The 22265-nt window shown below is 45.2% G+C and overlaps 1 protein-coding gene across 3 annotated transcripts in view; it reads right to left on the reverse strand.

Moving 5' to 3' along the window:
* Positions 1–445: 445 nt before the first annotated feature.
* Positions 446–22265, reverse strand: part of TRIM29 (tripartite motif containing 29) — a 28283-nt gene continuing 6463 nt past the window's right edge. For all 3 annotated transcript variants that reach the window (XM_063355273.1, XM_063355274.1, XM_063355272.1), the window contains 8 exons: positions 15894–15989; positions 14417–14650; positions 13854–14052; positions 10165–10248; positions 6687–6746; positions 5336–5437; positions 4145–4221; positions 446–1287 (listed from right to left, as the gene is read on the reverse strand). In XM_063355273.1, coding sequence (XP_063211343.1) covers positions 1225–1287; positions 4145–4221; positions 5336–5437; positions 6687–6746; positions 10165–10248; positions 13854–14052; positions 14417–14650; positions 15894–15989 — 915 coding nt within the window. In that variant the 3' untranslated portion in view covers positions 446–1224. The remainder of the gene's footprint in view (positions 1288–4144; positions 4222–5335; positions 5438–6686; positions 6747–10164; positions 10249–13853; positions 14053–14416; positions 14651–15893; positions 15990–22265) is intronic.

Here is a 22265-nt window from a genome sequence, read left to right on the forward strand (position 1 = left end):
ACAGAGCAAACCATGAAAAGTAGCTGTCAGGTCTTGATTCTCTGTTCTGCAGCTCCTTATTGCCGTTTGAGGGCTGTGATCCTGCAATGGGCCATCTGCTCCCATTGACTGGCCTGGGGAGGGTTTTGCATAGCATGGACCTGACCTCTCAGCTTTGTCCAGGGGGAAGGAAAATAATCTCGGTGAGATCATGGAAAGGTTAACCAGCCCTGGCTGGTTTGTAAGCTGGGTGCTGACACGATTCGTCTATCCAGGGGACAAATAAAAAAATATTATCCCTAGCAAAAAGCTGTGGTACTAATTCCCGTTGCAGGAAAAACACCTGATATATAAATCAATTTTGGTTCAGGGGATTTAAAAAAAACACTACAAAACAAAAAAGCCCCCAATACCTGTGACATCTAATCAATCTTATGTTAGTAGGATGGATTTTCTTTTTATTTTTTAATTTGAAAATGTAGCTGGAGGGGTCCTTTAATGGGATAGAAAGCCTCTCTGCCCTCCACCAGTAGCTGGCCTTGGGCTGTAGCAGCTCCGAATGGGTCCTCTTGACTGGCTTTTTGGAAGCCAGCAGGAGCAGATCTGAGCTGATGAAGGGCCCCGAGGAAGCGTGCCCCAGCATGGGCTGGGGGAGTCTGCAGGGATCTCGGGGAGGTGGAAGTACTGGACCTGATCCCAATGACAGCAGTGCGTCCCCATCTGAGGCAGGGGCCGGGTGACAGGGTAGAGAGGCGTGGGATGAGTTTCAGCCTGTCACTGCTCCCAGTGGCTGGGGCCTCTCCATTCCAGGAAGACATTTGGACCCCCCCCCAGCTTGGGACCTTTCACCAGGACTTAATAGCTACGGTCATATAAACACACTCAGGACAAGGGGGCAACTGGTATAACAGAGGAGTGGTGTGCTACCCAAGCATGCATGCTTCCCAGGAGAAGCAGAGCAGCTTGCTCTGCAGAGGCAAAAGGAAGGGCATTGACAGAGAAGGAATAAGGAGGTGACAGTAGAGGATGGGGTTACATTGTTAAGGCCTGCAGAGCTTTCAAGGTGGTTAGGTGATTTGGAAAAAGTCCTTGTTTGCTCTAGTAAAGGCTATTCCCTTCTGCACCTTCCCTCTCCCTGGCAGAGATTAGAGCAGTAAGGTTAATACAGTAGCAGGTACATCCATGAAAATCCGCAGCTGAGTCTTCACTCCAAGTGCTGCCAGCTCTTCCCTAAATCTTCAGGAATCAAGGTGCCTCGTTGGAAGTGGCTCCATTGCCTTTGTTGACGTAAAAGGGGCGGTAATGTGACTGCAATGGAGAATTTGGGGCATGTGAGTTTGACCTACCTTCTTTTTCTGACCTCCTATGCTTCACCCCCCTAGGTAGCCTAACCATACGTATCTTAACATACTCCTATCTTAACACCTTCAGTCTTTCCTCTTGCAGAGCATCACTGCCTCATTTCACTACTGGAGGTGCTGGAGTGATCAAATGCAAATGGTGTTGGTTTTTGATTTACACGCATGCTTTGCATGGGCTTCATTCCTGAGCCAAATGAGTCTGTGCATCATCTAAAATCTCAGACTATGACTCATGGTTTAATGAGAGGTTTCGGGGAGAAAAGGAATGTCACCTTTATTTTTATGCTTCTGTCAGTGTCTATTAATTACTCACTAACCTGAGAACATGGGAGTTTTCACACTTAAAGCCATGCACAGTTACGCGAGCAATCAACTAAATCGCATGGTATTTATTTGTGCTCTCTGGCTGGCAAGCCAAAACTCTTGTGCATGGCAATTCTCCACAATGGTGTATTGTTTATTTGCGCCTCCACACATTGCAGGGCCCAGTACTAAATGTTTGTGTAAACAGAAGCATAAGTGGAGAGACAGGGACAGAGCCTAAAGGAATTGCCATTTTCCTGTCTCTGTTTACTGCAGTCCCTAATTGTGCCTCTTCTCATCAGGACCTACCCCTGGAATTTAATTCTTATCTGCGCCATTACAAATAAGCAACATGTGGCAAAGTTGTCGTGCAGCCTAGTGTTGTCTTGGAATGATTGCAAAGCACGAAAGCCAATTTATTGATTGTGATAGCTGGTTGCACTGCTCAAGGCAAAATCTTTAGCCTGGATGAGAAGATGCTTACACCAATGACGTGTTGACCAAGGCAATCGGGAACACCTGTGGTTTTGTAGTGTCTGATCTGTCTTAGGTTTGATCCACTGCCTGGATCTCACTTGCAGAAGGTGGGAGAGACCTGGCAGCAACATGCTGGTACACTTTTGTGCTGCGCACTGTGAATATCAGGCATGGCGGGAGGCTGGAAGCATGGGCAGAGCAAACCCAACTCATCTTGCAGCTCAGTGCCACCTCCCAATACCTCCTGCTCAATGTTCCCTTTTGTTGAAATTCTTTTCATTTTATGGCTTTAATTTGCAATATAATTAAGAGATGGAAGAAGGGGGCTTCATTTTAAAGAACTCCCTGTGGGTTAAAAAGACATTCCTCCTTAAACAGTATAGTCCTTTGTGAAAATTCATATTTACAGAGCTTTTAGAATGTGGATTACTTAAATACATATTTAAGACTATTTTAAAAGCTAGATTATTGGCCCAGTAGACCATAAAAGCTACTGCAGTCCAGAGCGCGTATTTCTATTTTGGGACTTCTTAATGCTTGTATTTATCAACTCAGTTGTTAGGTTCAGGGCTATCTGGTGAATATAAGCTATAAAAATAAAATAGCCGCTACAAGTCTATGCATGAGAGAGAAAGGGAGACAGAAAAAGATGGGTGACTTCAATGTGGGAGAAGTTACTCAGGCTTCCTCTGTGTGGATTATGGAAAGCATGGATTGTGCTGTGCAGTGGGGTGCTTATTGCTAAGAAGACCATGCTCACATCCACCAGTGCCCAGTGCCAACCAACTTCACTTTCCTGGCCAGACTTCCCCAGTATATCACCACCATTAGGGAGGATAGGTTGGTATCTAAAATCACTGGCAAGAGTCTCCGTCTGAGCACACACATGATGGAGCCGATGATGTTTTAGAAAGGCAGTGATCGAACACAAGACAGAAGATATTGCAAAACTTTGGTGTTCCCAGGAGATATGTTTTGTTGTAGCACATTCAGAGGCTCAAGGCTGGATTTTCTGAAAGTGATACAGCCTACCAAGGAACATCCCTTTCACTGGCATTCATCTCCTGATGGGGCCTTGAACATTTAGCAGAGACATACAGCTGCAGTCCTTAGGCAGCCACTTTCTAACTGTTGTGTATTTCCTCTGTTTCCTTCCTTCAGTGTGGGAATGCTCTCGCTTCTTGACCTTCTCCTCCTTACAAGTCTTATTTCCAGGGAACAGTAAATAATCTTTCACAAATGTATAATCAGAATTCAAAATACAGATTTCATCTGCGGAGATGGGGGCAAAAACTTGGCAGTCTTAATTCCGATCATGCAAGATCTTAATGCAGCATGTGAATGGATGTTAAGAAACATAGAAGAACTTAGTGTTTCTGTGCTTATGCATTAACTGTTTGTTAACCGTGAATATTTAAGATTACAAGACCTAAAATATCGCTTTCCTCTGTCCCTTATAATGTGCTGTTACCCATTTTGTGATAACAGCGCAAAATGAGTGACTTACAGATGTTCTAGTAATTTATGATTGTAGTCTGACCCCCTCATCTTTGATATTGCATCTGCCCACCGTAGGATGAAATTAGCAAGATACTTTTATATGGTTGTCTGCTGTCATTTACACAGCCTGTGCTTTCTAGATGTCACACAGACTACTAAGAGTGTATGACATCCCTGAGGGAGGAAGAGTACTTTGGATAGATTCATGTGTGCTATAGTATTTGTATAGTTTCTAGAAGCCTGGATCAAATTTTAGACCGGGGCAAAATCTTTTAAAAATGTTGTTTTGAAGTATGGATTATTCCTACAACCCAGCGCTGTGGAGGTGGGGGCGTTAATGTACATCCCTCTGTGGATGCAGTTAACCACTGAAAAAAATAATAGAAGCTGTTGACGTGAAGCTTTTACTTTCCCATCTCCAAAGGACCCAAGCCCTAGTCTCTCAAGTCTCAGGTATCCCTAGAACAGATAGTTTTCCTGCTGAAGCTGCGCACATGCTTTCACACCAAGGGTATATCTCTTACCAATACAGACTGCTTAGAGGATTTCCATGTCTGTGGCGTCACCTTTGCAGACTGGTGTCTCACTATTGAAGGATAAGCTGTGACAACATAAAACAGCCTGTTATAGATCAGTCCCTGCCACCATCCCCGTCTCCCCTTGCGAGTGTCAAGATGAGTAGCAGGACTGGAAGTGCCACATAATTAGTATTGCGTTGCTTAACATTGAAATGCAGCCATTTCTGGGGTGGGACACAACAGCCATCAGACAGATGCCTATTCCATCACCCAATCAGTTAGGAAAAGGGAGTAAAGAAGGTCTGTCTAATTAAAATGTCTGAGGAATACAGAGAGGTGGAATGCAATCAGTCCAATTAAATTTAGGGCAAGTCCCGAACTAAGCATTCTGACTCTTGCAAAGAACACTATAGGCTATTTAATTAGTGCAAAGAGCCGAGCCCTGGGTTTCATGTCAGAAATTAATGACAGTACCTCTGGCAGCGTGATAAATCCTAACCCCCTTCTACCATACCACCTCCATTCTCATTCAAAAATAATACCAGCGCTGCTGAATCACAACCAGTTTCAGTGCAATCAGGCAATGGCGTTTCCCCACCATCTCCCATTTGCAAATTAGTCAGACCCGACTCTGGCAGGTGCTGATGCTCTTGGATTCCACCTCTGGTACCCTTGAACTAGTGGGTAGTGAAAAGAGGATTATGAGATGGTGAATGGGGAATTCTGGTTCAGATGAAGGAGGACAGGAAGCTACTGCATATTTTTTTAAATGGTTGTTTCTCAGTGGCTGTTATTCTTTCAGGACAATAGCTGTTTTAAAGTACTGAGGAAGCTAGACGGCTAAATGGCCATGAACATCATTTCCTAGTACCTTTCTCTCCCTGGTCCCTATGCCTCTAAAATAATCTAAAATTCTCATCTCTACCCATTACCAATGAAATTTAAAACTCCTTCAACTAGATATAACTTTTTAATACTCTTCGACACTCTTTAATATAAACTCCTGTTGCCCTGGTTCAGCAGAGTGAGTTGCTCATGTAAACATGTGCGTGTATCAGAGACTGACAGTCAGGGCAGGAGGTACGGGCCAGGTGTGGGACTGCTCCAGGCCTTCTCTGGGAGACCAAGAACAGGATTAAATGTCTTACCATCTAAAAAAGGGTCAGAAGGAAGGGGAAAAAACTCAATGCCTAGTACCGGTCTTAGTGAAGAGGCTCCCATCAGACTGTTTGCTGAAGTCACCAGGCGGATTCTGTCCCACCGAGGAGAACTGAAAAGGCAGCTTAGTACCATTGCCTACTGGAAGATAGAAGAGGTTGCGTTATTCCATGGTGTTGCGTGCTGAGTGGGGAAGCCTAAGCATTGCAAAACACACCCTGTAAAACTACCTTCAACCAGCCTGGGGGAAAATGGGAACTAATAGCTTTGTCCCTTTTCTCTTTTAGTAAGAAAAGGCAGATGAGGGCAGTTGTGGGGTCCCGGTGTACACAGTGTGTGAGTGTGAAGAGATCCCAATGCTTCAGGCAGGCAGGGAAAAGCCTTTCTCTGGAGAGACCCAGAGTGCAGGTGTGACTGAAGAGCAGCAGCTTCCTCGCAGGTAAACTGCATCTCCAGAGACTGGAGCGACGAGGCAAACCTATATACCTGCCAAAGCTCCCTTGCCTCCAAGCGGTTGAGGCTTTATTCAAAGCCCATTGAAATTAAAGCAAGGCTTCCCCTCCTGGCCACCTTGGGGTCAGGCCTCACTGCCAGAGTGAATCTGAGAGCAGAGATGATGAGAGGGAGACAGCCCTGCCTGTGGCATGAAAAGCAGGAACGACTCAGGTGTGGCTGTGAGTCACGAGAGCTCCCCCAGGTAGAGTGGCCGTGGATGCTTGTAGGCTGCCTCTGAATGAAAGGAAAGGCAGGACCCTCTGAGCACGAACCAAGCAGAGTAAGAAAATACAGGCAAGAAAAAGGAAGGTGGGGATCTGGGAAGAAAAGGCATGACTCGCTGCTGCTGGTTCTCGGTACACTGGATCAAAGCACCCCCACCCCCTTGTGCTGGACGCTGTACAGATAGTGAACATTGGGCAGGCTCCGTCTTTGAGAACTTAGGAGCTAAGTAAAAGGTGTATGTGTGATGAAGACAAGCATCCTTGTGCTTCTGAGACTAGCTGTGAGTATTTGGAAAAATGCTTCTGGTTCTGCCACAACCTTCACGGGTTATCTGGGATGATGCTGGCACTCCCATCGATGGCAGTTGGTTAGGTGTCTCAGGATCTTTACAAATTGGCCCCTATGTTTTCTTTTGTCTTCTTTCACTGTCTGAACAATAAGGACCAGGAATGCCTTTCCCTCCTATAGACATTGCACCTAGAGCAGTGAGACTCTGAGTTGGGGTGTATGCAGTCGGGGCTGATAACCCAGCTAAGAGATAGTTCTGTGAGACAGTGTTGAGAAGTGACAGGACAGCTGAGAGGGGAAGCAGAAAAGGTTGGTTAGCCAGCTAGAAAGCTGTGGCACGGGGGGTTAGATCCTTTCAAACTGAAGTCGGAATTACCCGTACCAAGTGTTTCCTCAGTTGCTTGGAAGGAGGAAAATTCCCATGATCGTGGGTTGAAACTGGCTGTAAAACAAGAGCATCCAGTTCAGCAGTCGGCTCCTGATGAGCTGGCTCAAAGGCCTGTGCCTGGCATTGCTCTATGAAACAGTCCCCACCAATTTGGAAGCAGCCCCAAACCAGAAATCTGGGTCCAGGGAGTAGAGGAGAGCCTGGTCTTTTTTCTCTGGGTTCTAGGGAATGGTGAATAGACTTTTCATTTAGACAACAAAGCACTGTCACTGAGCTGTCTTTAGCTGCATTAAATTGCCAACTCAGGTTTGTCTACACAACATGACTATTCTGCAAAGAGACCTGCAGGCAGAGGCTTGGATTTAGAGCTCAAGAGACACAAGTAGAGGAACATTTCTTGCTCAAGCACACGTTGTCTTAGCCACTGTGACAGGCATGTGCTCCAGGGTTTCACTAGGACACCATGCTGTGATGCAGACTAGTGCTGTTGTACCCCTTTTGTGAGACACTGGACTCCCAGAAGAGGGAAAGAGAGATGAATGCTTTGAGCTGTTTTGCTGCCATCCTGTGGACTGCTTTTCAATTTAAGTACTGTTTCTATTTAAGCAGTTATCTCTCCCTCTTTGCGTGCCTGAGTCCCCTCTACTCTTCATTCAAAGACTTCCAAAGGCACAAGATGATCTCTCCAGCCTCCTCCTGGCTTTGGCCAAAATGTTTGCAACACCAGGAGAAGAAAGCTCAGTGGAAGAGGACAGAAAGGAGTGTCGAGCAGATGAACACATCGTTCTTCTATCTTTTAGGCAGCATTTGAAACCTTTAAGGTCTCTCTTCTGCCTCATTATGTCATCCCTGAAGGCAGATGCTCTGTGATACTGTCTTTAATGACAAGAGCAATGGAAGGCTCCTTGATTTTAAGCAGGGCTTAAAAACCTATAGGTTGAGCTCAAATACAAGCAGTTTCTTAGTATAGGCTGCTGCAGTTAGTGCAGGACACTACTTGGGTAGCATTCCTCAATGCAGCGAACAGACTTGCCGCTGTGGCCTCAGGCAGAATTTGCAGTGATCCAACCCAGTGAGAAAAAGAGTGTGTTACAAAACTATCATGAGATATTCAAGGATTCTGTGGATATTATGCAATGCAAAGGGTGGTCCTCTTTTTTTCCCCTCTCATTTTATGGAATTCCTTAGCAAAGATGCAACTGGAGACAGCCCCGGACTTCTACGTGACACATTAATAGAGCATAGAAAGCTCTAGAGAGTTAAATGATTATGGGTATATTGCATTATTCATCGGATAATCCTTTGCTAGCCAGCATGCAAGCTAAGTGGGTCATGTCTCCTGTTTTGCCTACTGATTCATTCTGTTCCCAAAGTCCCCGTCAGTGTGGTTTCAGCAGCTGGTTCCCATAAAGGATCACGCTTGAGCCCTCGCCCTGGTGGGGAATCCAGTGCTGCTCAATCCCCATTTCAGCAGAGACTGTATGTGCAATTGTGTGCTTAGTTTTTTTGAACAAAGTAACTTTGGTGGCAGATAGTATAGAATGAATAGCTTTGGAAGGCAACCTGTCTGTGCTGTCAGGAAAATGTAGATGTGTAGGCGGAACAAACGCTCCCCCAGTATTTGTATATTCAAAAGTCCCTTGCAAGAAGCAGTAGGCCACTGAACTGCAAGCCACTGTTCAGCCCTCACAACCCTGTTCAACCCTGACTGCATCCAGCGAGTGTCCCCACTGGCTCCAATAAACAGCACTATATAAGAAATCCTGTCTCTAGCAGTCGTTGTTGATCCCTCCTGTCTCTTGGCACATCCTTCAGGAGGCTGGGATGCTGGATCTCGGCTGGAAACCAAGGAGCCCCTGCTCCCAAGTCTCAGCTCTCCGATCCTCCAGAGAGAAGCAGAGGGAAGTCCAGGCACTACGGTCCAGAGCAGTGAGCAGCCAGGCTTCTCCCTTCCTTTTGCCATGTCAGGTTTCAGCCCTGTCCCAGACACACACGGGAGAGGTGGTGGCAGAATGGCATTATCTGCTGTGCTCCTCTCATCACACCCCCACCGTGCACTTGAAATGCATGTTGGGCCATTTCTACCTGTACCCAAAGCCCCACGTTTTGGGTAGAGATGGGTTCAGCCCGTGCAATTTTAGAACTAACTGTCAGCCATCCCTTAAGGTTGAAAACAGTTTTGGATGCAGGGCTGAGGCTGTGGTCTCTCCCCAGCATCAGCAGCTCCACTTAGCAGAACATGTGTTTCCCTGACAGCACAGGGCTTGTAAAGCCCCGAAGCAGCTGGGGCAGAACAGCAGCTAAAACCATCCGGGCGGTGTTTGGAGACAGGCCCTGTGCAAAACGAACCCACCACTGGCAGAATGCCCCCCTGCAGCCTCTGATGAAGAGGCTGCTCCTTCACTTGGGGGTCTGCAGGAGAGAGTCCTGTTAAAGGCTTGAGGACACTGAACTGGGAATGTCGACTCTGCCCCTGGTCTCTGCCCCGAAGGGCGTCCTCACCCCCACGGCGCCAGGCAGGGCTGCCAACGAGCTGCCAGGCGTGGGCCGATAACAGAGGAGAAGGGCAAAGTGGAAATCCAGACAAAGGGCTCAGTGTTGGGATCTGGATTATCCCCATGAAATCCAAACGACAGAGCAGGCAACATCGCACTTCAAACACGCCTTCAGGGGAGTGCCACTGCTAATTGCTGGCATATCCCTTCGCCCTGCCTGCCATCTGGCTTTGCAGAGCAGCAGCTGTAAACACCTGGGAAATGCAGGCAGGGCCTTGCTCTCTAGGGACCAGAAGAAATTTGGTTACTTATTTTGTGTTACCCTTTCTGTTCTTTTGTTTCTGCAGGCATTGCCTTGCCTAGGCTTTTAGCACTCTGCTTCTCGCTCTGGAGCTCCTGAAGCTAATTTAGAAATAGACAACTGCCATTTTGCAACTGAATGTGCTGAGAACAGTCATTCACTCCAAAGTCTCATCCTGTAGAGTTCATGTCATCAGCGTCAGAGCCCAGAAAGGAACTCCAGATTCCTGTTTTTTTAGGACACATTCCTCAGTTTATCCTTTCCCTGCAGGGAAAAAGTATGTTTTCTGGTGAAAGTAAAATCCTAATGCAGAGCAAGCCTAGTGTAGCTTTCACAGATAGCACAGTGGAATAAGCTTCTGGTGGAGAATAACAGTGACTAGTAACACATGTTAAAACTCCCCTGTATTCACAAACTACGCTCTTTGAAAGAGTTTGGTCGCTCCAGCTCTCATCCGTAGGGATGAGAACCTTTGCTGTCTTGTTTGGTGTGAAAAAACTTCTCAAAGCTCTGTAGGCTGGAGAGAAGACCTGGCATAAACAAATGCAGAGGGACCGTTCTTGTCCAGGGGACAGCAGGAAATATCAGGGAAAGCAAATTTTGAGACAAATCATTAATGAAGATCCTTTCCTGTGCTGTGTTTGGAGGAAACCAGACCATGGTTAGGGTGCCATACCTTTGGGAGACAGGAACATGGAAAATCTCTTCAAGTTGTCGGGCTGGTTCCACTCATAGTTGTTCATCATGTACCGATGGTCACCTGGAAAAGCAGAGCCAGGGCATGAGCCGGAGGAGGCAGTTGAGTGTCCTTGAGAGGGACGGGAGGAGGGGCAAGGGGGTAACAGACTGGAATTGCTTCCTCAAGTGCTGCAAGAGAGATGGTTCTGCCCTTTGAAAACAAGTTCCTCTATTTTTGTAATTCATCTGCAGGACACTGTCTGGGGTGTAAAGCCGTGCTGTAGCTGCCCAGAGGTTCAGCCTGGGATAAAAGAGAAAGCTCCCTCGGAGGCGTAGCACAGCTGAAGCATTCGGCCATTCACTAGATACGCTATCTCCTGAAAATCCATAGGGACACTTGAGGGTTGAGGCATTTTCCTACCAAAATACTGCTGGGTGACTAAAAATATATCCCACTTCAAAGGCAGTGGTTTGGGTTTGGCTTCTTTTGTATGTTTAACCTGTGCACAGAGCTGGCTTTCAACCAGCAGATCTTGAACTGCAAGTATTACAAAGCTCAAGAAAGTCAGTTTGGGAGGGCTCAATGGGCTGGTTTGTTCAATTTTTAAACAAAGATGCTAAACCTGAGTTGCAAACAGCTCTAGCTTCCTGGGCTCTTGGACAAGGGCATTTGGTTCAGGCTTCTTGCAAAGTGGATGAAACCTACCAGTTGCTGCCCTATCAGTACAGTTGCTCATAAAAATACTTTCTTTTAAGGCCTTAAGTGTTATATAAACCTATTGTTCTCTGCAAGGGGGTAAATTTGGTTCCCACATTTAAATAGTTTCATTCTTTGATTCTTAAGTCACTGAACAAACTTTTATGTTATTTCTCCAATTTCTTTCTGTGTTATTTAAACTCCCTGGATGCCCTCTGATTATTTGTCTCCTTGCCACACTACTAAGTAGGTACCTGTTATGACAACTAAAAGAAAGTGGATTCCCTTTGGAGTCTGCTATTAAGCAGGTTTCATTCCATTAATACAATATTTCTTCCTGGGAAGTTTTTTTACACTAGAAGATCAAGCCAGTTGCAAATGAATTTGTTGGAGTGACTCAGGGGGAGTCTGAGTTAATTAAATCCATTAAGTAATTGTGGAGTTATTTCCTTGCAGTCACTAGATGCAGAGTGCTGTCCTCTTTCAAGTGTAACTGTGGTTTGAAAAATGGAGAGCTCTGAAGTTTCTGAGACTCACCTTAAATAACATTTCCCAACCGAGTGGATACCACTGTTCTTCTCATTAGGGGGACTCCAAGCTGTGTCCATTAAATCCCTGGTAAAGTTTCTGAAAGCGCCCACGTTTCTGGCAGTAGTTAATTGTTGCCCTGCTCAGAAATGTTTTGGCACTTGAATCCCACGGATTTGAAGTACCATTGAGGACTTCTGCATCAGTAACAAGGAGGGGGACCCTAATTAAAAGTGATCAAGTCATCAAGAAGTAGTCAGTCTTCATCCAGAGCTACTAGAACTGAACATATGCATACTCTTGTTGGGTTGTACAAATGGCCAAGTAAAATGTATTTGCTTCAGGATTGGCAAAAAACAGTTCAGCAACATGGAAGGTAACTTCCTAAGTAACGTGAATGCAAAGTGCTTTTATGCTGCTCATGTAGTTTTCAGAATTGCTGTGAGTAGTCAGTCAGGCATCCAAAACCCCTTCGGCATTATGCCATCGGAGTTTGGAAATTCTGTAAATCTCCAGGTGAACAAAGAAGAAGAAAGAAAAATGTACAAAAGTGATTTTTGGATCTGAGCTGTCTTGTCATCTACTTGTATTAAGTTATACCCAAAATTCTCATCAAATCTTAGCACATGGAGGGTTGAGAATCTGACCAGGTACGTTGCAGTGTTACATGTTGGAAAACAAGTAATGTTCATTTCTGGTACTACTTTAAGGGTAGGGAGATTGTAAAAATCTGGCTTTAGCTGTGAGCACTTTGAATGTGATTCTTGACTTTTCTGAAAGGTTGGTTCTCTGTACCAGAAGTCTGTCTAATTCATGTCTAATGGAGAGTCATGGTGATAGATAAACATTAATGAACTGTTTGCAGTGCAGACTCCTTGGGGCCAGGGACTTACTCTTTCTCTCCATAATGTAGGAAGGCAGCAAGCTGTCGCTTGATGAGTACTAGTGATTCTCATTACAGATCAACATGTTCTCTGGTCCCATGTCACTGTCATTCTTATTGCTCTAGATTGTGAATGCCAGACAGGCTTATTCACAAAACCCAGGCTCTGAAAAACGTGTTGACCAATAACTGAACCTGTGTTGTTCTGACCTCTGTGCATCTTTTCAACAGGCTGTATTTTGTGTGGCTTTTTGGTTTGGGTTTTTTTGTTGTCGTTGTTTGTTTTTTTGTTGTTTCTTCCTCTCCTCCTTTTTCATATCATCTTGTAATGTGTATCTGTCTTTTCTGGAAGGAAGTGGGAGTGATTTGCATGGCTGTTGCCCAGGAAAAAAGGTTGTCTGTTAATATGGGAGGAATTTCTAGTGAGTACCGTGAATTTGAATGAAGTAACAGTGATCTTGGAGATTTGCAGCAGAGTTCCTCAGCTGTTTGTGTTGTATGGACTGGACTTGAGATTATTCCTGCATCTTTTCAAGTTATACGTCCTCCTGGACAGCAGGGTGCAATTTATCCTCATGTTACCTATCCAGCTTCTTGACCTTTATTGTTCTGGTATCTGGGGTTCCACAGTTATTAAAAGATTATATCCTTATAGCAGCCTGGTAAGATAACAATTAATTCTGATCCTTGTTATTCTTTGTGCAAGAGGTCATTTCATGGGATTAAGTAACTTGCCCAAGGTTATAAAGGCTGTTTGTGGGAGACCTGGGAAGTGAACCTCCGTTGCGGAGTCCTGTTCTAGTGCCCTGTCCTCCTAATCTTATGTGTGAGCTTGATGCAAGATAAGTCCTTTCTGCAGAACTAACTGGGAGACACAGAAAGTAAGTGGGTTCTAAAACTTAGAAGATTCCTTGCAGTGCTGTGGTATTGACTATGACACCTCTGTTCACATAAGAAAGATCACTCATCCTTAAACATCACTGAAGAGTGGGGACCATTTGGCACTGCATTTTCCCTGAACACCTTGGCTCAGGGCAGGTGGGAAACAAACTGCTCCCTAGTGGAACACACAGAGAAATACGATCAGAGAGTTATGCTCGTTCAAGTCAGAGCTTAACCTGAACGCCAAAATGGAGACCTTTTTACTTGGAAAATCTGTTATTAGACTTTCAGTGACAGATGCTTGCAAGGTATTCCATGTTCCAGCTGGGCAAGCAGTGCCTGAAATGGTCTGTTGTAAAATGGTATGTCATACCAGCACCGTAAATGTGCTACCCGAGCTGTACAAATAGGCTAATGACAGGATTTCAACGTTGCCTTACTGGGGTGGTGCCTACACATGAGATACTTTAAATCCCTGGCCATTCAACTGGCTCCATCCCCACATAGGTCTTGTTAGGATAGCTCTGATATTCCAGAATGAATTCCAGCTACAGGTAGTGTTTCTCCTACTTTCCTTGGGTCCTTGCTTACTTTCTCCTCTGTGAGAGCACACTCATCACACTTAGTCTCCTCTGAGTCTGAGCTAGGCTTTGCCCAGGGAGGGAGGGAGGTTAGGGGCAGATCTCAGATACTCTACCATTCTCCATGTGGTTCCTCTCTATGAAGTTGCGGCCAAGGTCAGCCTTGCATATCTTCTCCACGTGCCTCATGCAGACATTTAGGAGATCATCTCTGAGGAGTCCCATAGATGGGCTCATGCTCTCCCCTTCAAGCAGCACACTGTATGTTGGGAGAGATGGAGGGGGGACATAATTCCGCATCAAAGCCCCAAACTCCTGCCAAAAAGAAGGGAGAGAGATTACTGAAGAGCATAAGAGACGGGGGCTAGATCCTACGGAACTGGCAAACGTTAGGCTGCAAATAGTATGAAGTGCAAAGGAGAACAGTCAAGATGGAGGGGGAAGACAAATGTTCCGGCTGTGAACTGTAGCCATCTATAAAAAAACCCAGGTGTTGGCATGCCTAAGTTCATTCTTCATCTACCGGAGCAGACATAGCTTCAAATGTAAGGGTTGGTTCCTGCCATACTTGTGCGTTGCACTGGAGAAGATTAATGCACCTTCCACCAACTTGGGATTTGTCTTTGGGACAAATTTTGTCTTCGTGGGAAAAGTGAAAGAAATATGAGATCTCAGTTACCTGCAGGAAGAGCACAGAGTCACTGATCTGGTGGATCTGCTCCCTGTTCTCCTTGTCCTCCCGCAGAAGCTTTGCCCTCTCTTCCAGCTCATCCACGATTTCTTTCACATTCTCTGATGCAATCTTTTCCCTCTGGTCCAGGGCAGCCTTCACTTCATCCCTCTGCCTCTCCAGGTCACGGATCAGCTCTTTGAAATGCTGGTCCACTGTGGCTTTCTCATTGGTGGTGTAGTTCTACGGAGGGATGGGGCAGAGAGAGGAGGCAGCAGGAGGAGAAATAAAACGTTAAACATCTCTGGGAGTCACTTGCTAGTAGAGGGATACAGAGGGGGACATGTCCAAGCATCCTCAGCATTTAGACTGTGACTATGAAGACTCTAGGTATGTAAGTCTTAGCACCTGAAAAGTTGTGCCAAGAGAAGTAATACTTGTTCTTGCAATAATTGTGTGTGTGTGTAATCTACAGGGTATGCTGTCTTCCTGACTATAAGAACATATCTTTTATTTCAATTCATGAACTGCACTCTTAGGTGATATTTAAAAACACTGTTTTAACCTTATAAATCATGGTTCTGCCTCCTCAAGAATTCGAGGACCAAATTCCCACCATTTCAAAGGATGAAAGGTGCTGAAACACTTTTTACAAACCTGACCTCTAGGTCCCTCTGAAATATTCCTCAGAAGGACTGTGGATGTAACTATATTCAGAGTTAAAATTTCTAGGTCAGGTTTCCAATAATAATAGTAATAATAATAATAATAAAGCAGACAAAAAGCAGAACTGAGAAGCCAATGTGTGTGTACCACATAAAAGGGAGAAGAATGGCTTTGACTATTAATACTATGCAAATTTTCTGGGGCGTCTCCAAATAGTGTTTTCTCTGGTCTATTCAGTTAGGGTATAAATGAAAAAAAAAACAACAAAACACTATTACTCTATTCTAACCCTTAGCATGGTGAAAGAATTATAAAGGAGCCCTGTATCAGTATGGAAATAAGCTGTTCCATTAAAAACAAGATGTTTGTTGGTGTGACTGCATCTGTTCCTGTTGCCTTATCTCTGTTTGGGCAATCTAGAGCCCTTCTGGAGTTTATTTTTGTGTGTGGTCTAGCAGCGAAAAATGCAGCACACCTTTGTTTCCGAATCAGCCCTTGCTACTGGTGATTGAAGGACTATAAGGGACCCAAAGCAGGGAGGTGCCTTGGATCATTTTGTAACAAGGCTGTGCTGCCTCTTCGTGATCTCCTGCAGGGTATGTTGCAAGATGACTTCAGTAGGAGTTGTTGTTTCCAAGATTTGGCATAAGTGAGGTTTGGAGAGTGATGAGATAGAGAATGGGTAAGGAATGGAGTGAGTAAGAGCTGGATGTGTCAGAGAAATTGAGGAAAGGAGGGGAGGGATGGGAAAGAGTGGAAAGGAAAGTGACATGTACAGGAGAAAGAGAGAAGTGTGCTTAAAAGACTATTCCATACGCACCTTGATACGGTCCCTCTCCTTCTGCCACTTATCCATTTCATCTTCTACCTCAATGATCTTCAGTTGCAGTTGCTCCTTCTGCAGTGAGAGCTCAGCCTGTGAGAAGAGAGGAGTCTCATGAACTGGGGCTGAGGGTGGCCCACTTCAAAGCGGCGCTGTGCTTCCACTTATGGATTTGGCCCTGAACAATAATAGCTGGGAGGTACAGGTTCCTGGCACTGCTTGAAATGGAGATCATGTGCTGACACTGGACAAGATCCCAGAGCTTCTGGCTGGGTCAAGAGATTCAGCTCCCTCAGCAAAGGCTGCAGCAGCAGCACCCACTTACTAGGCTACTGTCATGGTGCCGCTTTTAATCACATTACAGTCATTAGCTGGAGGGGGAAGAGGCCTGTTTCAAAATTCAGCTGTGTATGCAGTGAAGGGCCCATCCCAGGGTGTGCCTCTGCAGCAATAACAGTTTTCATGTAATTATGGAATGACGTTTGACGAGTGTTGCAACAAGAGGACGATGCCTCCGGCAGGAATTCTGTTTAGACAGGATTGTGGATTAATTTGCTCTGAATTGAGAGCTTTCATGTTATGATGAAGCTGGGGAATGCTTGGAAAAAATAAAAAACACAAAAGGAGGAGGGAGGAGGTGTAGTCAACCGTGCTTGGCTTAGATCAGCAGCTTCACTGGGATTCATTTGCATTTCATTTTGCCCTGGCTTCCCAGAGAAGCTCAGACCAGACAGTTGCATGCAAGGCGGTGCATAAACCTGGAGCCCGTGGAGGGACGGGCAGCCATGCAGTGGTGTGACGTGCCGGTGGGGGTGCATGCCGTGTCTCTGGAGCAGACCGGCTGTTTAGTAATGCCTTGCGCCGTTAACTCTGGGCAACCCCTCCCTCGGTCATTCATATTCACCACGTCCCTGCCCAACAGATCATGACAAAGCCTTTGTTTACGCATTTCAAGATCTTTCTGTGTTTCATGTGTGTACAGGTTGGTCACAGCACAACTATAACTACAGGCAATCTGGCTATGGGACGCATCCCCAGAGCTGTTTAGGAACTATGCAGTTGGCAGAAATTACCTGTATTCCACAACTGAGCTATGTTGCATTACAAAAGTTCTGAAAACCCGCTGTTCATGTGGGATCCTTTGGCAAATGGTTGTATTACCCAAAAGCACTTACATTTAGGCCAACAGTTAGAGGCAGGGGAGATGAGGGAGGGATAAATCCACTCCCACAGCAACTAACACAATGAGGTCTCCCTGCTGTTTAAATGCAAGGTGCAGTTCCCACTGCTTTGCCACCCATCCAAGAACATAATACAACACGAAAACCTGGGTCTTCTCTTGTGATCATAGTTGCCCTCAGGCTGGGAGTGTAAAAACTTTCAATTCATCATTCAAGTAGAAGAAAAAAGCATTACACAAAGAAGAGCGGGCAACAAGCTGTCAACCAGCTCAGACCAAGAAAAGAGCCCAACAGGGCTCATGTCTTGGTGCCAGTCACCGTAGTGTCTGAACATCCTCTTGAGCTTGAATTAAGCACAGCTGTGTCTGAGAGCCATTGACTCTGGCTGTTCCAATTTAGAAAATCTCTATTTATAGAGGGAAAACAATTTGATTGTTGTTTTATTGCCTTATAAAACACAAGAAAGGGGGAACAAAAAAGGCAAATGTACTTGAAGGTATCTCAATGCCAGAAGAGCTGCATCCTCACATTGTCATTGTAATTGTCCTTGTTTGTTGAGAGTTAGGGGAGCACTGTCCCTCTAATATTATCCATACACCCTGCCAGCCTTCAATAGTCAACTGAATGCCATCATGAGCTGAAGCTCGTATTCTGCAGGGGTTCAGAGCAGACATGGATTTGTGATACAAGATCATCAGGGAACCATAAGGGTATCAAGATGAGAAAATTTACTCTACTGATGATCGAGAGAGTAAAGGCATGACCTTGATCCTGTAGTTTTCACGTTTTCAAGACAGTGACTTGGAGGAATGCATGCTTTTTTCCATTCTCATGTGCACTGTGAGATGTGCTGTGCATCAAGACACAAAGGTGTGCAACCATCTTTGCACAGCAGGAAAATGCAATAAGATATAAGCATTTTAGATCCGGATATTCATTGCACTGCAGTAACTAATGTGAGAAATTACACTATAATGCAAGTTGTTTCCTTGAGCCACAAGGCTACATCCAGATGGCATTAATTGTTAGTAAAGTAAAAAGCACATCTCCTGAGCAATGGGAGATCTTGTTTCCCTCCGCATCCCTAAATATCAGGAGGTACTTATCACAAGAATGTGAGTGAAATCATACAGAGAAGGACTGGAGGGATTTTTTTGAGAACAGCAGACCTTTCACAGCCACATAAAGACTCCCAAACACAAGGGATTTGGAAAGAAAAATAAGAGGAAAAAAATTCAGGTGATGGCTCAAAGGTGGTGCTAACAATATTATACTTTTATAGTACTTCTTAATTAAGATGGGTCTCAAAGGAATTTTGCAAACTATTACTTGCTCAAAAGTGATAGCTAACTCTTAACAGCTTGTTGCACTTACAACATCCCTTCACCCAGAGAGGTAGTTTGGGTGCCTCTGGGATGGGATGTAACAACTATTTAAGAGCAGACCCACACTACAATTTAGAGTGAGAATTATGATTTGCAAATGGAAATTACAGAGATAGTTCCAATAGCCAGAATGCAAATACCACAGTCATCCAGGTTCGGCTTAGGTTAAGATGCCCATACTGAGGGGAAAAGGAAACACTACTACAGACACAGGGAAGGGAGGTGTTTCATTGCATGATAGCACCAGCACTAAAACTAAATTTACCATAGAAACAATGTTAAAAAGAGGTCCAGGGAGACTATGGAATAGTACAAGAACTGGTGACATGGGCACAAGGAGGTGGATTCAGTAGGGGTGCTCTGGAGGTGGAGCACAACGTAAGGGGTTCATCAAAGGTGATTTCATGCTGGTTTTAAGGCCCTGTTCAGCCTGGGACTTGCTGGAAGCTGCTTTAGCAGTCCACGTATATCCAGTGTTACATTTACAGAAGGGTGGTTACAGGTACTAGGGACAGTCAACTTCTCAGCTTCATTCCTTAACTTCTCTCCTAGCTTTCTTCGTATTTCTCAGATTTTCCAGGGTCAGCAATCCCTGATCCCCTTATATGATGGACCACCCAGAACAAATCCATTGGGTGAGACCAGGGGTTCAGAAAGTACTAGTGAAAAATTATATAGCAGCTCCACCCATTGTGGAGGGAGTCCCCACAGTGCAGAAATAACAATAACATTGAAGAAGATTTAGGAAATACAGGTTTAGACCATTCGGTTTGCCTATAGTAAGTCGAGAAATGCTGGCACTGAGAGTCTTTGAGCTAAGAGCCTAAGTTAATTAGGACAGTCAAGAGGCTTAAGTGAAAGTTCAGAGCGTACACCTAAACATCCACAACTGAACCCAGCCCTTGTGCTGTAAAGGACCTAGAGATGTGAGATTATGAGTCTTGCATCATGATGCAACTCATTTTTGCAAGGCAGCAATACAAGCATCATCATGTCTTAATGCTCTGGGAACCCAGTCCCTGAATCAGGGAACACCCCTATGTCACCAGCCTGGGAGAGCTATGCTAATTACCTGACAGCAACAACCAAATGCAATAATGAAGCTAGAGAAGAAGTGTTTAAACTTGTTGTCCCAGTACAGGGCCTGTACTAGAAATGGCATGGCTGAGAAATCAGAAAATTGTTTGAGACATTATTTCTGCTGGTTTTGCCATTACGTTTTTCTGCCTAAGCTTTTGTCAAGCAGAGGTGTGGGTGTCAGTGGGCTACAGTCTCTGGAGACTGCAAAAATGCCACTAGTCACTGCACGAGCTGAGGCCAGAAAAGGCTCTCTGCTTTGCATGGTTTGAAGAGAATTCCTTACAAAATGGTGGATTTTCCCTGGGTTCTGCCCGTACCGTAGAGGCATTAATGCAGAATGCAGGCAAACAGGCAAATCTACTCTAAGTCACAATTTGCAGCAGGTCAGCTTCCCCCGCCTCCCAGCTTACGAAGAACGTGCTGCAGGTAACTGCACCACCTCTGTGGAAAGAGCATCTATTTTAAGCGGTGTCCGCAGAGCAACCACAACTAGTGTAGATAAGGGCTCACAGCCACGTCGTGTCCTAACCTTCCATCGGTGGGACAGGCCAAAAATCCTTCCTCTGGCATATTGGTACGCTCTTGTTTGTGCTCTATTCAGACAGTGAAAGCAACACAGAGAGGGCTCAGATGGAAATCCCTCTGGATCCATCTCAGTGGACGGTTGACTTCAAAGCCTAGTTCAGACTCTGTGAAGTCTCCCCTTTTAAAAGTCGCTTTGTTGAAGCGAGGAACACCCAGCTCCCGTTTCTGCACAGCAGTTCTCTGCTACCTCTTTAAACCTGCTGTACAATGTGAACTTCTCTTTAAAGGTAAAGAATTAAAGAAAAAAATCAAAGTGCTTTTCACTAGAACTGACCTGACATGCTGAGTACTAAGGCTGGCGCTGGGTAGTAATGCCGGGTTATTTACAGCTCTCTGACTGGCAGGCATATGTGAAGTTGTCTCATTTTGAGAACAGGCCTGTAAAACAGGTTTTGAATGAAGGATCCCCTTTCAAAATGAAGGATGCTGTCTGAAAGGGGGGCTCTAGTTCTGCTGATAAATCAAGCTGGCCAGAGGGTTTTATTTGAGTGTACGAGCAGCTGTTGACAATTCTCACTTTTCAACTGTGTGTGGTTATTACCCAGCCTCACAGACTTTTTCTTGGTTGTTTCTTGTACTGATTCTGGTGCGGGTGTTACTTTGCCTTTAAATCTGTAGCAGGAAACTAATGCAAAGTGGATCTGCGGAAGGCATTAAAGGTTTGCTGGGTAGAACACACAAATACCACTGGGTGGAAACTCAGAAAAAACGTCTCTGTCTTCCCTGCCAAGTTGTGTGTGTCTGACCCCCGTGCCTTTCACTTGTGCCTGCTCAGCAACACACCAGGAAAAGGGGGATGACCGATTCTCACCCCAGGCTCCTGAAAAGTGGAAGATGTTGCTGTCTTCTCCCTCTCTCCCACTGACAGAGAGATCTCAGGCTTTCCACCGCTTGCTTAAATGCTCTAACCAGTAGGTGTCTGTATACTGGCTTGTTTGCATTCTTGTCTTAGCTGTACTGTCTCTGTCTGCATTGTGGAGCAAGCAGAGTTACCTAATTCCACAGAAAGCAAGCTCTCCCTTGCTTTCCCAACGCTGAAGTACAGCACCTCTCTTCCCTACAGGCCTATAGCAAAGATAGACAAGATAACCTCATGAAAGAGACTGCGACCTGCATTAATTCTGCAATACGAAAGGAACAGATGTACCTAAACCAAGCATATTACACCTGATTATGTGGCAGTTCTGTGCCCCCATATTGCTGAGCGTCCAGATTGACAGTCAGGCCGAAGTGCTTCACAGCACAGAGCCCCCCTACCCTGTTCTGCTGGCATCGCCTCCAGGTTTGGGGTCGCAGTATCACCAAGGACTGGGAAGTCCTTGCAGATAAACCAATTGTTCCTTGACAACCAACACTGTATGAAAGGGTCTGTCTGGATACAGCTGTATTCTGGTCACCACTCCAGTGGCATAGTTAGCAAATTTGGAGGCAGTAAAGCTACCCTGAAGCTGCTTAGATGACATGCTGTGAAAACAGGGCAGGGATGGGGTTGACCTAATGTGGGTTTTTTGCTTATTCTTTCCACAAAGGCCAGCAGCACCAGCCACACTTTGCCACTCTTCCAATTTGTGGTCATATTTCAACTCGGCTGATCTGCAAGACTTGAAAAGAATAGGTGGTGCACACAAGGGACTTGGAAATGTTCATGCCTCCTTGTGGTTCTTGCTAAGGCTCCACCAATGGTTAATAAATCAGAGCTAGGAATAAACATTTGTAAGCAACAGCTATCCTATTAATTGTTTTTGTCTGAGTGAATACTCACTCAAGTTACAACATGATCAAAAGTTATTGTCAGGAGAAACTTGCACATGTGTATGACTCATATTGATAAAGCCCTAAATCCTTTAGGATTAGCAGCAGCAGAAACGGTGCAGGGGACAGTACAGGAACTAAAGCATGGAGCTAAAAAGAGTAGCACAAACACTCTAAGAAAGAAATCAAGCACAATTTAAATCTTAGGTAAAGTCTTCTCTGCCCAGCTATGGTTGCCTCTGAAAGCAAGGTGGTTTAGGTCCATCCAACCACAGGAAGAAGGCTTTGGTCCTCAAGGAGCAACTGTTAACTGCTTTTTAGTAGAAATGTCTAAGAGGAATTGGACAACCTGGCAGACACTAGACACAGCTTTATGAGAGTTAGGC

This window comes from Chroicocephalus ridibundus, chromosome 18, assembly GCF_963924245.1.
Source record: "Chroicocephalus ridibundus chromosome 18, bChrRid1.1, whole genome shotgun sequence".
NCBI classification, from domain to species: domain Eukaryota; kingdom Metazoa; phylum Chordata; class Aves; order Charadriiformes; family Laridae; genus Chroicocephalus; species Chroicocephalus ridibundus.